Here is a 13951-nt window from a genome sequence, read left to right as displayed (position 1 = left end):
CCTATCTCATTTATATATTCCGTTTTTAGTGGTAGGTGACTGTGTATACACCGTGATAGAAACGTGAATTAATGTATGACCATGCTAATCAAGCCATATACATACATACATACATAAATATATACATACATAAATATATACATACATACATACATATAAAATATATGTATATATACATATATACACACATACACATATGTGTATATATATGTGTGTGTGTGTGTGTGTGTGTGTGTGTGTGTGTGTGTGTGTGTGTGTGTGTGTGTGTATCTATGTACATTGTTATTAATGAAGTTGAAAATGCAGAAAGAATATATTAGAATTAATTATGTATACATATATGCATGCATAAAATAATATATGCATACATGTATGTATGAATGTATGTATGTATGTACATATGAATGCGCAGTCGGTATGGAGGATGCTTACACCCACTGAAATGAGAAGAAAAGAGTGAGGTTGGCTGGAGGAAGATAGGAGAGGTAACCGAGAAACCTTCTTACTGGTTATCAAGCAAGATGGCGGGAGATGTTGAGCAGTGAATTGGTCACCTCTTCCGACACACTAAAGTAATGGGGTACAATTCAGGGTCGAAAAGCCTTATGATTGTGGGATACCGTCTGATGATATCAGTTCCGCCTGGCCGTCAGAGATCCATTGACTTTGGAGAGTGGAACAGAAGCACCGTCTTCAAGGTGTTATCGATAACACACACGCACGCACACACATACACACACACACACACACACACACACACACACACACACACACACACACACGTGCACACGCACACACGTGCACACACACACACACACAGAGGCACGCACAAACACACGTATGTATATGTATATATGTATATATATATCATTATATAGATGTGTGTGTTTATACGTACATATGTACATAGACTTTTCTCAAGTTCTAAATGTGGATTTGTGTGTGTTAGCTACATCCCAAAAATGGAGCCTAGTAGCTTTGTTGGAAACAGGCTCACTCCTCAGTGGAAGATTTATAATAATTAAAAAATAGAAGAGACATACATACATAATTACATACGTACATTGGGGGTACTGGGATATATAGCACGCTACCTATATACCAATCTTGAGAACTTAGGTTTCTCAAAACCAGAAAGGAGAAAGCTGATTCGAAGACTACTGATCCAAGCCATCACTGGAACTGAAAAATCTATAAAACTTTCGAGAGGTTTATCATTTAAGTATATATGAGCATGTCCAGATATGCAAGTATATGCATGAGAAGACATACATAAAACAAAACATACAACTCTGCACATATACATACATACAAAATACCTTTTTGATGTTGAAATTCCAATGAAGGAGCCTTGGATCTAGGTTAGAAACCGACTCTTTCTCTATTGACAAGAAATTTTGAAGTAAACAGAATAATGATAAACATACATACATACATACATACATACATACATACATACACACACACACACACACACACACACATATATATATATATATATATATATATATATATATATATGTATATATGTATCTATTTATCCATATGTATGTATTGCCCCAGCATGATCACAGTCTAATGACTGAAACAAGAAAAAGATAAAAGATAGGTGTGAGAGTGATGAAGTTTTGGAGGGAAACACCAGGTTTGGATGAGGACTAATTATCTGGTGTTTCGGAGTACTTTTGGGCCGGAGAATACTATGAATAATTTCTAGAAATCTCTCGCCTGGCAGTGCTACCGAGAGGTAATTCCATTTTGAGATAAATTCCACAGGCACGGGGTACCCAGGCAGCGCTGTTTCAGGAATTCCAGGTTTCTTAGGAGTGTGGAATCACCTCTTAGCCACTTTTGTTCCCAGGTTTAATCCGGAGTAATAGCAGCACTCGCCAGTGTATCAACAATGGATTAACTAGTATATCACGGAATTGCTTCCTCAAAAAGTAAGTCGATCACAGACGTCCCAACAGATTCAAGGCAGTTCAGGTCCTTCAGCTCTCTAGCTGCTCATCCAAGAGAAGGTAACTCCGTACAAATTCTGCATTTTGCTAACTACTGAGCTTGTGGCAATTGTTGCACCAGGTCAGTATAAGATTGAAGAACGAAAGTGTGGGACTGGCCATACGCAAACCATGCCTGCAACAAGAAAATTCATCGTGATTGTTCAGTAAACCAAGACACAAGCAACAATAGTATCATACTTTCATCGTACGAACATTGCATTCGGCGAAGCACCGAGGGAAACATTAATCGAAGAGACGAGGGAGCCCACGATCACCAACTCTGATTGTCAGTTGATGGTGAGTGTATCTGCAATCTGACAGGTTTTGCTTTTCATCCTTCATGGTGTCCATAAATCATCTCACTGCCTAAGTCAATTGGTTATGCAAATATAGTAAGTTGACCGCGAACGAAGCATGCCACAGGTTGTCTGGAGTTACATATTACCAGAAGCACTTAGGAAAGATTTGGCACATACATATATACATACATACATACATACATACACACATACATACATACATACATACATACTCACATACATACATACACACATACATACATACATGATGATGATGGTTGTCCACTCGTGACCGAGGAAGACCGCTGACCATTGCATGTGGTCATTGTGCCAACAGTCAGCTTTATCCTGGTTGGCATCCGCAGCTTCTATGTTCACTGTAGCGTCCTCCTACTCGACCGGGCATCAGATAGTGGCTTTCCCATCGATTGTACAACGTAAAGTTTTAGTTTCAATGAGACTTGCGTAGCACCTCGCATACCTTCTCTCCTCCATTGGCATGAAGAGCATGACCATATAGCAGGGTAACAAGTATCATACTTTCACTAAATTGTTTTAGGGCCCCGTTGATTCCCCAGCAGACACTAACAAACGCAGATAACTTCTCGACTTCCTTTGTCTTGATCCAGCAGTACATCAACATGAAAATAATGAATACGTTTAATATGAAAATGACAAAACAAACTATGAGTAAATATCTAATCAATATATAATTTTATTCATTATGATAATTAACAATTAATGTTAAATATTTTATTTTAAAAAATGTTACTGTTAGCAACGGTCATTTGTTCCGCTGATACTGTTGACAACAACAGGTCATGAAAAAATATCATTAATTATAAGCCCTGATTATCCTTGAAAATTGAAACCGGTTGGATACATAGACATTCTGCTTTGATCATGAAGGTTTCTTTTAAAGATCTCACTCTATAGTCTCCTTTGCTGTAATTTTATTTTGATTCCTATGGAAATTCTTAAGTTCTTATATTTAAAAAAAAAATATATATATATGTGGTGCACCAGCATGACCGCAGCCACTTGGCTAAAACACATAAATAAAAAAATATATATATATATACATATAAATATTTGTGTAATATATATGTTCATGTTTTACAGGTGTATATATAAATATATATGTGTGTATGTATGTGCGTGTAATGTATGTATGTGTATATATATATATATATATATATATATATATATATATATATATATATATATATATATATATATATATATATATATATATGCATATGTGTTGATATATATATATATACACACAAGAATATGATATATGTACATATATATTCACATATTTATGCATATATAATTATATACACGCACATACACTTATATATGTATACATATGTGTGAGTGCGCGTGTGCATGTATATATATATATATATATATATATATACATGTCTAGCTGTCACATATTCATCTTTTCAACTCCGCCATTCAGTTAGATGTTAGATATTCAGTTAAACTAACTGTATTCAGATTCTCAACTGTCTAAACACGTTCAGCCTCATAAATACATTCATTTGTATTGCTACTCTCAGTTGTATACAGTTTAAAAAATTTTGATTTGAAATAAGGGATCTTTCTTCTTCATATTCCAGACAGTTCTATAACGCATTTCAAATTCTTTTTTGAAACAACGAAAGGAAATAAACTCGAGATACTCTCACTGCAACACACTGTGCACCATTATCGTCGCCGTCGTCATCACGATGATATTTTTTGTAAAGATAGGATTTCATCCTACAAGATGACGCAGCCATAATCAATATAGAACATAATGTACATTTACTTTGCTTATATTTTCTGTCCACGGTACATGACTTTCTGTGTATGATATATATCTTGATATCGGCGAGTGTATGCGGGAGCGTATGTAAGAGTGCGTATATGTGTGTGTGTGCGATTGTATGTTCGCATGTTGTTAAATATGTCTCCTACCAAAAAAAAAAAAAAAAAAGGGCTCGTGTCACCGGTTTGCGATCTGTAAATATGTAACAGTGCGTACATGAGAATTTTCGTATGTACATACAACTGTATTATATATACAAGCATATATACATACATACATATATATATATATATATATATATATATATATATATATATATATATATATATATATATATATATATATGTATGTATGTATGTATGTATGTATCCGTATGTATTTATGTATAAATGCATATTTTTTGTATGTGTGTGTATATATATATATGTATATATATGACCCGACGAGCTAAGTTGCCGTAAGAAGTCTACAAAACTTTAGTTTGCATGGGGCCGAACTAAACTGCTTTAAATAACAGCAACAACAACAACAACAATAATAGTAGTAATAATAATGATCCTTTCTACTATAAGCACTAGGCCTGAAATGCGGGGGAGGTTACTAGTTGATTACATCGACCCCAGTGTTTCACCGGTACTTAGTCGATAAATTAAGTTTATCGACCTCCGAAGGATGGAAGGCAATGTCGAATAATAATATTGATGATAATGACAATGATATCCGCAACTCCTATTGTGCTAAGTGCCTCTTTCTTTTGTCCATTCCCCGTATATATATGTGCTTGTGTGTGTGTGTGTGTGTGTGCGTGCGTGCGTGTGTGTATGTATGTATTATTTCTTTACTACCCACAAGGGGTTACACACAGAGGGGACAAACGAAGACAGACAAACGGATTAAGTCGATTATATCGACCCCAGTGCGTAACTGGTACTTATTTAATCGACCCCGAAAGGATGAAAGGCAAAGTCGACCTCGGCCGAATTTGAACTCAGAACGTAGCGGCAGACGAAATACCGCTAAGCATTTCGCCCGGCGTGCTAACGTTTCTGCCAGCTCGCCGCCCTATGTATGCATGTATGCGTATCATAAAAAAGACGAATAGATTATCTGGTGATGCTACAATTTATGGCAGGATTTACTTTGATACGTCACGATCCTTTAGTATCCCTTATAACTCAAACGTTATATGTGCGTGTGTATATATATATAAATATATATATAACAGATAGATCAATAATGTCACTATATGTTTTATTGGACTTATTTATGTATTAATGTATGCACAATGTATGTGTGTTTGTGTGTGTGTATATTCATGAATGTGTACGTGTATTCCAGAAAGAGCGTATTCACATCTATAATTCAGCTTATACATACCTAAAGATATGACCAAGACTGTACAAATAAGAGAATCAATCATTAATTATCTACAATGCACTTATAGACACTGTTACCATGGCAAATCAAACGTTGATGTATTTGGTTAAGTGTATCTCGGATCCCATCATGAACAAACTTTTCTGAAACAATTTTTTTGTAAATGATTTTATAGAAAAAAAAAACCATGATATCTGTACGTATTATTTGCCGCTTCATCACTCGTCTGTTCAACGCAGTCATATCGAGGAACCATTCACCGCTTCTATAAGTATTAACACAGGACGGGGGTTGTGAGCCTGTCTACTTGAAGCGTTACACTTATACGATCATTTTGAATTGTTCCTGCCATTTATAATCAATTTCTAACGGCAAAACACTGTTCCCATACTGTGTTGAATTCAATGAGTTTGTTCTTTGATTTAACTTCAGGTCACGGAAAACTGATTACTGAGCGCTGGTCTTCTTTGGACTAAATAAATTGTGGCGATGTCATGGTTAACGTGATGACAACGACAGCTTAATTAATGAACGAAGTCAAACCCTGCTGAGTAGTAATCAGATCATTTATAGTGACGTACACTATTTTTCCCGCCAATAGCAGATATTATATAAGTACATTGCATGATAGAATTACATTTATGATACACCCTCGTACCTAACCACACACATAGTCCCAACATATATATGTATGTATATATGTCTGTGCATTTATATGCATTTATATGCATATATATATATATATATATATATATATATATATATACATATATATATATATATATATACATGTATGTATGTATGCATGTGTGTATGTGTGTGAATGTGTGGGCATATTGTATGTATATACTATTATGTGAACTAATATGTTGTATGTACACGTTAGTATGATTTAACTTCCATATTTACATGTGAGTACACATACATATATATATAAATATATGTATATATATATATGGGTGTGCGTGTGTTTGTGTATGTGTGTGTGTGTGTGTGTGTGTGTGTGTGTGTGTGTGTGTGTGTGTGTGTGTGTGTGTGTAAAATCCTTGTCATACAAACTTTGTCAATTCTCACGTATAACTTTTCTTTGGAAAGGTTCTTTCAAAATATCACCGGGACAAGGATTTGTATTTTTTGCTGTCTTCCTCCTCTTGTTAGAAGTATGCTGTCATCATCTGATGGACATTCAGAGTTTAACACTGATTGAACACACAACTAATTAATATTAGTGTGATATATTTAAGCAGAACTCAACATTGAAGATCACAACATCAGTAGAGCCTCTCATACATCTAAACTGTAAGTCCAGTTTGAAATGGACCAGACTTTTTGACCTGGTAGTGGGTCATGTTGAAAAGCAATAGCCCATTCGTTCATGTTATCGTAGTCATAAATTGCACTCGATGTTTCGTTGATATCATCGTCCTTTTCTGTGCTAAAATCGCTTACGGTATCTTCGGCTGTATCCACCTCATCGGAACTACTGTAAAAAAGTGTGGAGAGAGTGGTATTGTGGGACATGGGATAACCAGGGAAATTGTCGTTAAAGGGGGAACAATAGAAAATGTCAGACCACGAACCGAATGATTCGTCTGATATGAAGGAATTGTCCGACCCTTTTAAGGATTTAGCTTCTTTAATTTTGCTTCTTTTGCTATTTAGTTTTCTACACAAGCGGACTGATATTAGAACAGCAAATATGGTAAACATCAGTAGTAAGAGGCTTCCTACTACGGATATTATTACAAAAGCCAATGACCAGTCGTTGTAGATTATCCGAGTCACTTTGTGAGTTAATTTCGGCGTAAATGTTGATAAAGGCGCGAGTGGATTTAATTCACTAACGTAAATTTTACAGCAGTTTTTAGCGAAGATTGTTTCGTTTGAAAGAAGACTTACGATACAGATGAAATGAGAAATGTTTGACTTAAGGCCTGATAGACGATAAATAGTACTATCGGCAGGTAATGTGTCAATTATGGTTTCGAACGAGCCATTTGTTGCTTTACTCACAAGGCGAAAACCTGTAATTTTGGATATATGGAATAATGATACATTCCATCTAACTTCAAGCGAAACGGATGAGGAAGAATTTGTTTTGATTTTATGCAAATCGAGGTTTATAATTCGATCTTGATAACTATTTGTGTTTATTGATTTACTGCTGTTTTTAGACAACTGAAGCATGCCTCTCATATTTCCCTCTACTTCCATTCTCATTTTCTGCTTCAGCGATTCTCTAGCCTCGTCAAATGACTTGAATTTATCTTTCGATTTATTTCTTAGCTGAGCATGCTTATTTGTGATAGACTTTATGTTTGATATATACGATTTTCCAAGTAATAAATTGATATTTGACGTGCTATTTCTCACATTATCCTCTACTAATATTTTCTTTTGAATTAGTGACGACTGTGTCATATTTCCTATGTTTCTACCAATTCTCCACTTAGAATCATGGGTGGGATTTGTATACGGTTTATCATTTGCTGAATCTAATGATTCTATGTTGGATGTAGACATTCGTTTGAATTTCTGTGAAATACTTATCACAGTTTCATTCGTGAACTTTCTTTCATTTGTAAAAGATTCATTCCTTAATAACTGAACGGCTTTTATACTATCGTTTGCATAGAGACTCCTTTTATTATCAAAAGTTTTGTTTTTCTGTTCAACATCAATTCGCTTATCTTCACTAATCATATTATCTATAACTGATTTATTGAATTTACGTCTTTCTTTCAAAAGAGCAGCAGCAAAATTGTTATTATTGTTAGGAGATAACGTAATGTGTTTTGCGTGGTTATGGCTTTGTAAATTCCCCATCGTGGAAGAATACTTGAATTGTTTCGCCTTCAAGTTATCAATATGAAATCCTCTTGATGTTTGATTCGGAATCTTTCTAATATTCAACTCTTTGTCTCCATTAGTTACTTTCAGTGACATCTTTACTGAATTTATTGTAGAAGAGAAATAACTGTCGACTGAATTTGGTTTAGATGACTGAGTTATAAATGAAAATGGCTTCGTTGCATAAGTCGTCCTGTCTGCTTTACTGGCAGACGATACTTTACTGGCAGACGATACTTTACGATGTTTATCTCCCATCATTTTCGCGACTGAAACCGTAATTATTGAAGATGATGTTCTCAAAGGAGACACCTTAGAAAATAAAGATCTTAATACTTGATCTTCTTCAACTAACTGCTTTCTCTTCCTTCTCGAAGAAGTTGGCCGAGAAATTGTCGACTCCTTAGGTGGCGTAATTCCCCACCGGGGCCTTTTATAAACATGGTTCGTTGTAGATTTGTTTGTTGAAGACGACGGAACAGAAACGTTTTTTGCAAATGAAAATTTAGCGTTAGAAATCTTATGGGAAGTAAACACGTTATGCGTAGAATTTCTCTCCTTTCGGGTAGTTTTATTCACATTCGAAACTGGTTTTGTGGATAACTTTTTACTTTTTAGCTCATTGTAGGGACGAGTAGGTTTGTTCTTATTTTGCTTGGTAGTCTGTTTTCTTGTACTTGATTGCAAGTGTTTACGAGTAACATAACTTCTCGGATTACGAGTTACATTTTTTCTGCTTCGAGAATTTTCTTCTAAAGACCTGGTAACTACATAAGGGTATGTATACGTTTCTAAGTTACTTTGAGATTTTCGAGCACTCGATCGAAATCGATGCTTAACTCGTTTCTTCTGAAAATTATTTATTATATGCTTCGATTTCTTTGAAACAGGAAGCTGACTTTCCAAATGTTCTGATGATTTCAACATATCGAAAGACGTTTTCTTTACATTACTTAACTCCGATTCCCATAACGTGTTAATAGACGAGGATAAGAACGATTCACTGGAAGTAGATAAAAGGATGGACAGATTTCCTTGGGGGGATAACATCGATGATCTATTTATTGACTCGCTTAACAGTGATCCAAGAGATGAAGATAGAAAGTAAGCAGTCGTTGAATTAGAAACAAATGGACGGTATGTTTGAATCACATCCGGCTTAGAAACTGGTGGCATAGAGGTACGCAGCTGTTGAGCCTTATTTGAGTCATAGAATTTCATTCCAAGGATAATATTATTTACAGTCGAAGAACTCTGATTGATTTTCGGAGCAGAGTTTTGCTGATTGATTTTTAGGGGTACAGTGGATGCCTTTTTATGGGTCACTGTGACGGTGTTTTCTAGTAAAAGGGGATCTATTTCACCATTATCCAATAAGAAGTCATTCGTAAGTTTTTTTGTATTGTTTTGCTTTTCGGTTTTCATTAGCATCGTCACTATTGGAGAAGGAAGAGGAAGAGACGTTGAAATAAATGGAAGAGAGGAAAGTGAGAGAGAAGAACTAGGAGTAGAAACAAGAGAAATGCTCGTTGGCAGTGCTTGCTTTGTCATTTTCCGCCTATTTCTGCCACTTAATTTATTGTATTTTTTAGTCTTGAAATTATTTATGTTTCTGTGGCTTTTTATATTTTTAATATTACCGCTGCTGCTGCTGCTGCTACTACTACTACTACTACTACTACTACTACTACTACTACTACTACTACTGCTACTGCTGCTGCTGCTGCTGCTGCTGGTGTCTTTACTGTCACTGACACCATCGACAGTACTAAGGCCATGACCACCAACTGTTAAAATATTGTCATTATTTACTGCCCTATCATAGTAGCTGTCATCAGTGTTATTACTTCCATCTTTAGTACTTACACCATGATCGTTAACATCATCATCCTCATTACCATCATCATCATCATCCTCGTCATCATTACCATCATCATCATTACCACCATCATCATCATCATTACCATCAATACTAACATCAGCAGCATCACCATTACTACCATTGCCGTTACTAAAACCTCCTGTTGGGTTAATTATCGGTGTACTACCTGTGACATTTCCGATAACAATGTTATTCTTGTCGAATAATTTAATGTCATCCGAAGTAGATAGAGTTGGAGACAATTCCATTGCAGATACTGCAACCATTATTATATTGGTTCCAACACTCTCTGTCGAGGTAATCGATTTAATGGAACCACGGCTTTTCGTTACCAAGTTTGTGGCATCTAGTTGTAAATTCCTAACCAACTTCCTCGGAGATTCCGAAGCGGAAAAGATAATAGGCTTCAGAGCACTATGTTTTATTGGCTTACCATTTTTTTGTTTATTGTTGACAACAGCAGGAACTCCATTATTTTTGGTTTGAAGAATTAGATTCTTAGTAATGGCTTTATCATATACATTCGTTGATTGCTTAGCGTTTTTTCCAAAGTTATTTGATTTCTCAGATTTGTTTTTATGGTGATCGGTACTTCTTGGTTTGACGGTTGTACTACTAACATCATTGCGGTGGGCCTGAAATACAGATCTCTTGATTCCCGAAGGTTTCAATTTATTTACGCTGAAACGATGGCCAATGTTTGAGGTTTTAATCTTCCGTTCAACTAAACTTTCATGGCTTTGTGAATTATTAAATGAACTTTCAGTTGTGCTTGCTGAGATAATTATCGAGAAATTTGGTATATGAGTGGAACTTTTCGTCTTCTTTTGCTGCATAAAACTAATATGAACAGAAGAGAAACTATCTGTTGAAACATTGTTGCGGAGATGATTCAATGGAATCCGACCTTCAGCAGTCGATGTTATATTCCTCAATGATAAACTTGTACAGATATTTGAAAACTTTTGGGTTCTATTGCACTTAAAATCTTCTTTTTCCAAGGAGCGAAAATATTTCCTCTGTAAACGTTGAGGGCTTTGGCATTGCCAATCGAGAGCTCCTTTACGATATCTACCATAATGGCGATTGGCCCAGTCCATGAGCCAAGCTAAGTTGCAATCGCATTGAAGAGGATTCGAACTCAATTCAATATCTCTAAGAATTCTGAAGCCGAAGAAAGTACATTCTGATAGGATATTTATCTTGTTCATTTTAAGAATAATTTGTCGAAGTGTTTTTTCCAAACCTTTCAGTGAATTATCACTTAGATACGTCAAGTTATTCCCGGTAAGATCTAAACGGCGGAGATTTTTCAGACCAGCAAATGAGAAATCAGGAATGAAATTGATTGAATTATAACTTAATGTGGCTACTTTTAGCCTGGTTAGTTTGCGAAGACATTGCAAATTATTAAATTCCATTCCAACATGTTGCATACTTAAAGTTTCTAAGCTTTGTTCAAGATCTTGGAAGCTGTTTAATTTTAGAGATTTTCCTATCAATGTATTGTCGAGATAAAGATGTATTAAACGGCGAAAACCAGAAAACAGACCGACGGGAATTGCCTTTAAGGGGTTTCCACTGAATATTAAAACCTTTAGGGATTTTTCGACCCCTTTAAAACTCATTCTATTCATTTCACTTATATTATTAGACTGCAAACCAATGAAAGCAAGTTCACTGAGTTCGTTGAAAGAGCCAGGATTAATATTACTGATAACATTATTTCCGATTTCTAACCGAGTTAGATTGGCAAGATTTTTTAGCGATTCGAACACTTTATCATTTAGTTGATTCTTCTGTAAACCAAGGAATTTCAATGTCGAACGGATGTTTACAAAGGCATATTTGTTGATATCGTAAATGTTATTGTTTGAAAGGTCAAGGTGATACACGTGACTAAGCGGTGGGAATATTTCAGCCGGAAGCGACATGATCTTGTTATGTGACAGAATCAACTTTTTAAGCTTCTTAAATCCTTTGAGAGATTTGCTTGGTATGTCTGTTAATTCATTGGCCATTAAGTTAAGTACCACTAAAGACTCTTTGATTCCCGAGAAAGCTTTTTCTCCAACTTGAGAGATTTTACAAGATGATAAATGTAACTCATTCAACTGTGTGAAAGAAGAAAACAAAGCCTTTGAAATCGACGGCAAATAACAACCAGTTATGTAAAGTTGTTTCAAATGGTGCAGTGAGCTCAATTGCGTGTCTGGGAAATCTTTCATCGAATAAAGACCGAGACGTAACACTTCTAGATTATTCTGAAGACCTTCGAACGCATTTGGATGAATAGAAGAAATAGCGTTTGAAGAAATATCAAGAATCTTCGTCTGAATTCCTTTAAAACCGTCTTTAGGAAGATCTCTTATGTTATTTTGTCGGAGCGAAATTTCTTTAAATCGTCTTTCAGATGGTTTTACAGAAGGTAAAGAAGATAAATGCAGTTGGCGACAGTTGATAGTTTCCTCTCGCACGCTGAGCACACATTGGCAGAGGTGCATGGGACACGTGGTTCTGTACGACACGAAAACCGGTACTTCGATCGTCAGAATAAGTAGCATATGATAGCATAGAAACACTACAAACTGTTTGAAATGAAAGAACGGTAATTCCATTGTAGTACTCTGTAAAAGAAAACAAAATAAAAGTTAGTTGAGGTATAAATAGGCGAACAAAAAATTGGTTTTGTTACAGTAGTTTTGTGATTTTATATGAATAAAACTTTTTGTTGTAACTTAGGAAGCCATTACGCCAATGATTAACACATACACTGGTTCTATTTCATTTCCTTTATAATAATAATAATAATGATAATAATAATAATAATAATAATAATAATAATAATAATAATAATAATAATAATAATCCCTTCTACCGATTGTTAAGCAGTGGTGGTATACACACACACACACACACACACATATATGTGTGTGTGTGTGTGTGTATACACTATGGGTTTCCACTTTTCCGCTTACCAAATAAATTCACAGAGAATTGGTCGGCCCGACACTATAATAGAATACACTTGCCCAATGTACTGCATAGCGGGATAGAACTCGAAACCATGCGGTTGCAAAGTAAACATCTTGACCACACAACCATGCTTGCACGTAATACGTGCAAGCATGGTTGTGTGGTCACAAACATGTTAACGAATGCACTGACCTTCACCATAAATTAGAAAACGATTGAAGTTATTGAAGAAATAGCTAAAGTTAGAAGAGAGACATGTTATCGATGAACAACCGAAGCAAGTAGTAAGACGGCGGGCTGGAAGAAACGTTAGGACGCCGGGCGAAATGCCTCGCGGTATTTCGTCTGCTGCTATGTTCTGAGTTCAAATTCTGCCGAGGTCGACTTTGTCTTTTATCCTTTTGGGGTCGATAAATTAAGTACCAGTTGTGCACTGGGGTCGATGTAATCGACTTAATCCCTCTGTCTGTCCTTGTTTGTCCCCTCTATGTTTAGCCCCTTGTGGGCAATAAAGAAATAAGAAACGTTAGCACGCCGGGCGAAATGCTTAGCGATATTTCGTCTGTCTTTACGTTCTAAGTTCAAACTCCGCCGAGGTCGACTTTGCCTTTCATCTTCTCGGGTCGATAAATTAAGTACCAGTTGTGTACTGTGGTCGATCTAATCGACTGGCTCTTTCTCCCAGAATTTCGGGCCTTGTGTCTAGAGTAGAAAAGAACAACCGAAACAAATATTCGTGTTTTGC

General features: G+C 35.8%; 1 protein-coding gene across 1 annotated transcript in view; it reads right to left on the bottom strand.

Annotated features, from left to right (window-relative positions):
• Positions 1-6782: 6782 nt before the first annotated feature.
• LOC149136224 (uncharacterized) overlaps positions 6783-13951 on the bottom strand; it is a 41738-nt gene continuing 34569 nt past the window's right edge. Inside the window, exon 2 of the mRNA XM_089350118.1 lies at positions 6783-12857. Coding sequence (XP_089206244.1) covers positions 6783-12848 — 6066 coding nt within the window. The 5' untranslated portion in view covers positions 12849-12857. The remainder of the gene's footprint in view (positions 12858-13951) is intronic.

This window comes from Octopus bimaculoides, chromosome 4, assembly GCF_046866305.1.
Source record: "Octopus bimaculoides isolate indiv1 chromosome 4, ASM4686630v1, whole genome shotgun sequence".
Lineage (NCBI taxonomy): Eukaryota > Metazoa > Mollusca > Cephalopoda > Octopoda > Octopodidae > Octopus > Octopus bimaculoides.
This window is presented reverse-complemented; position numbering and strand designations above follow the sequence as displayed.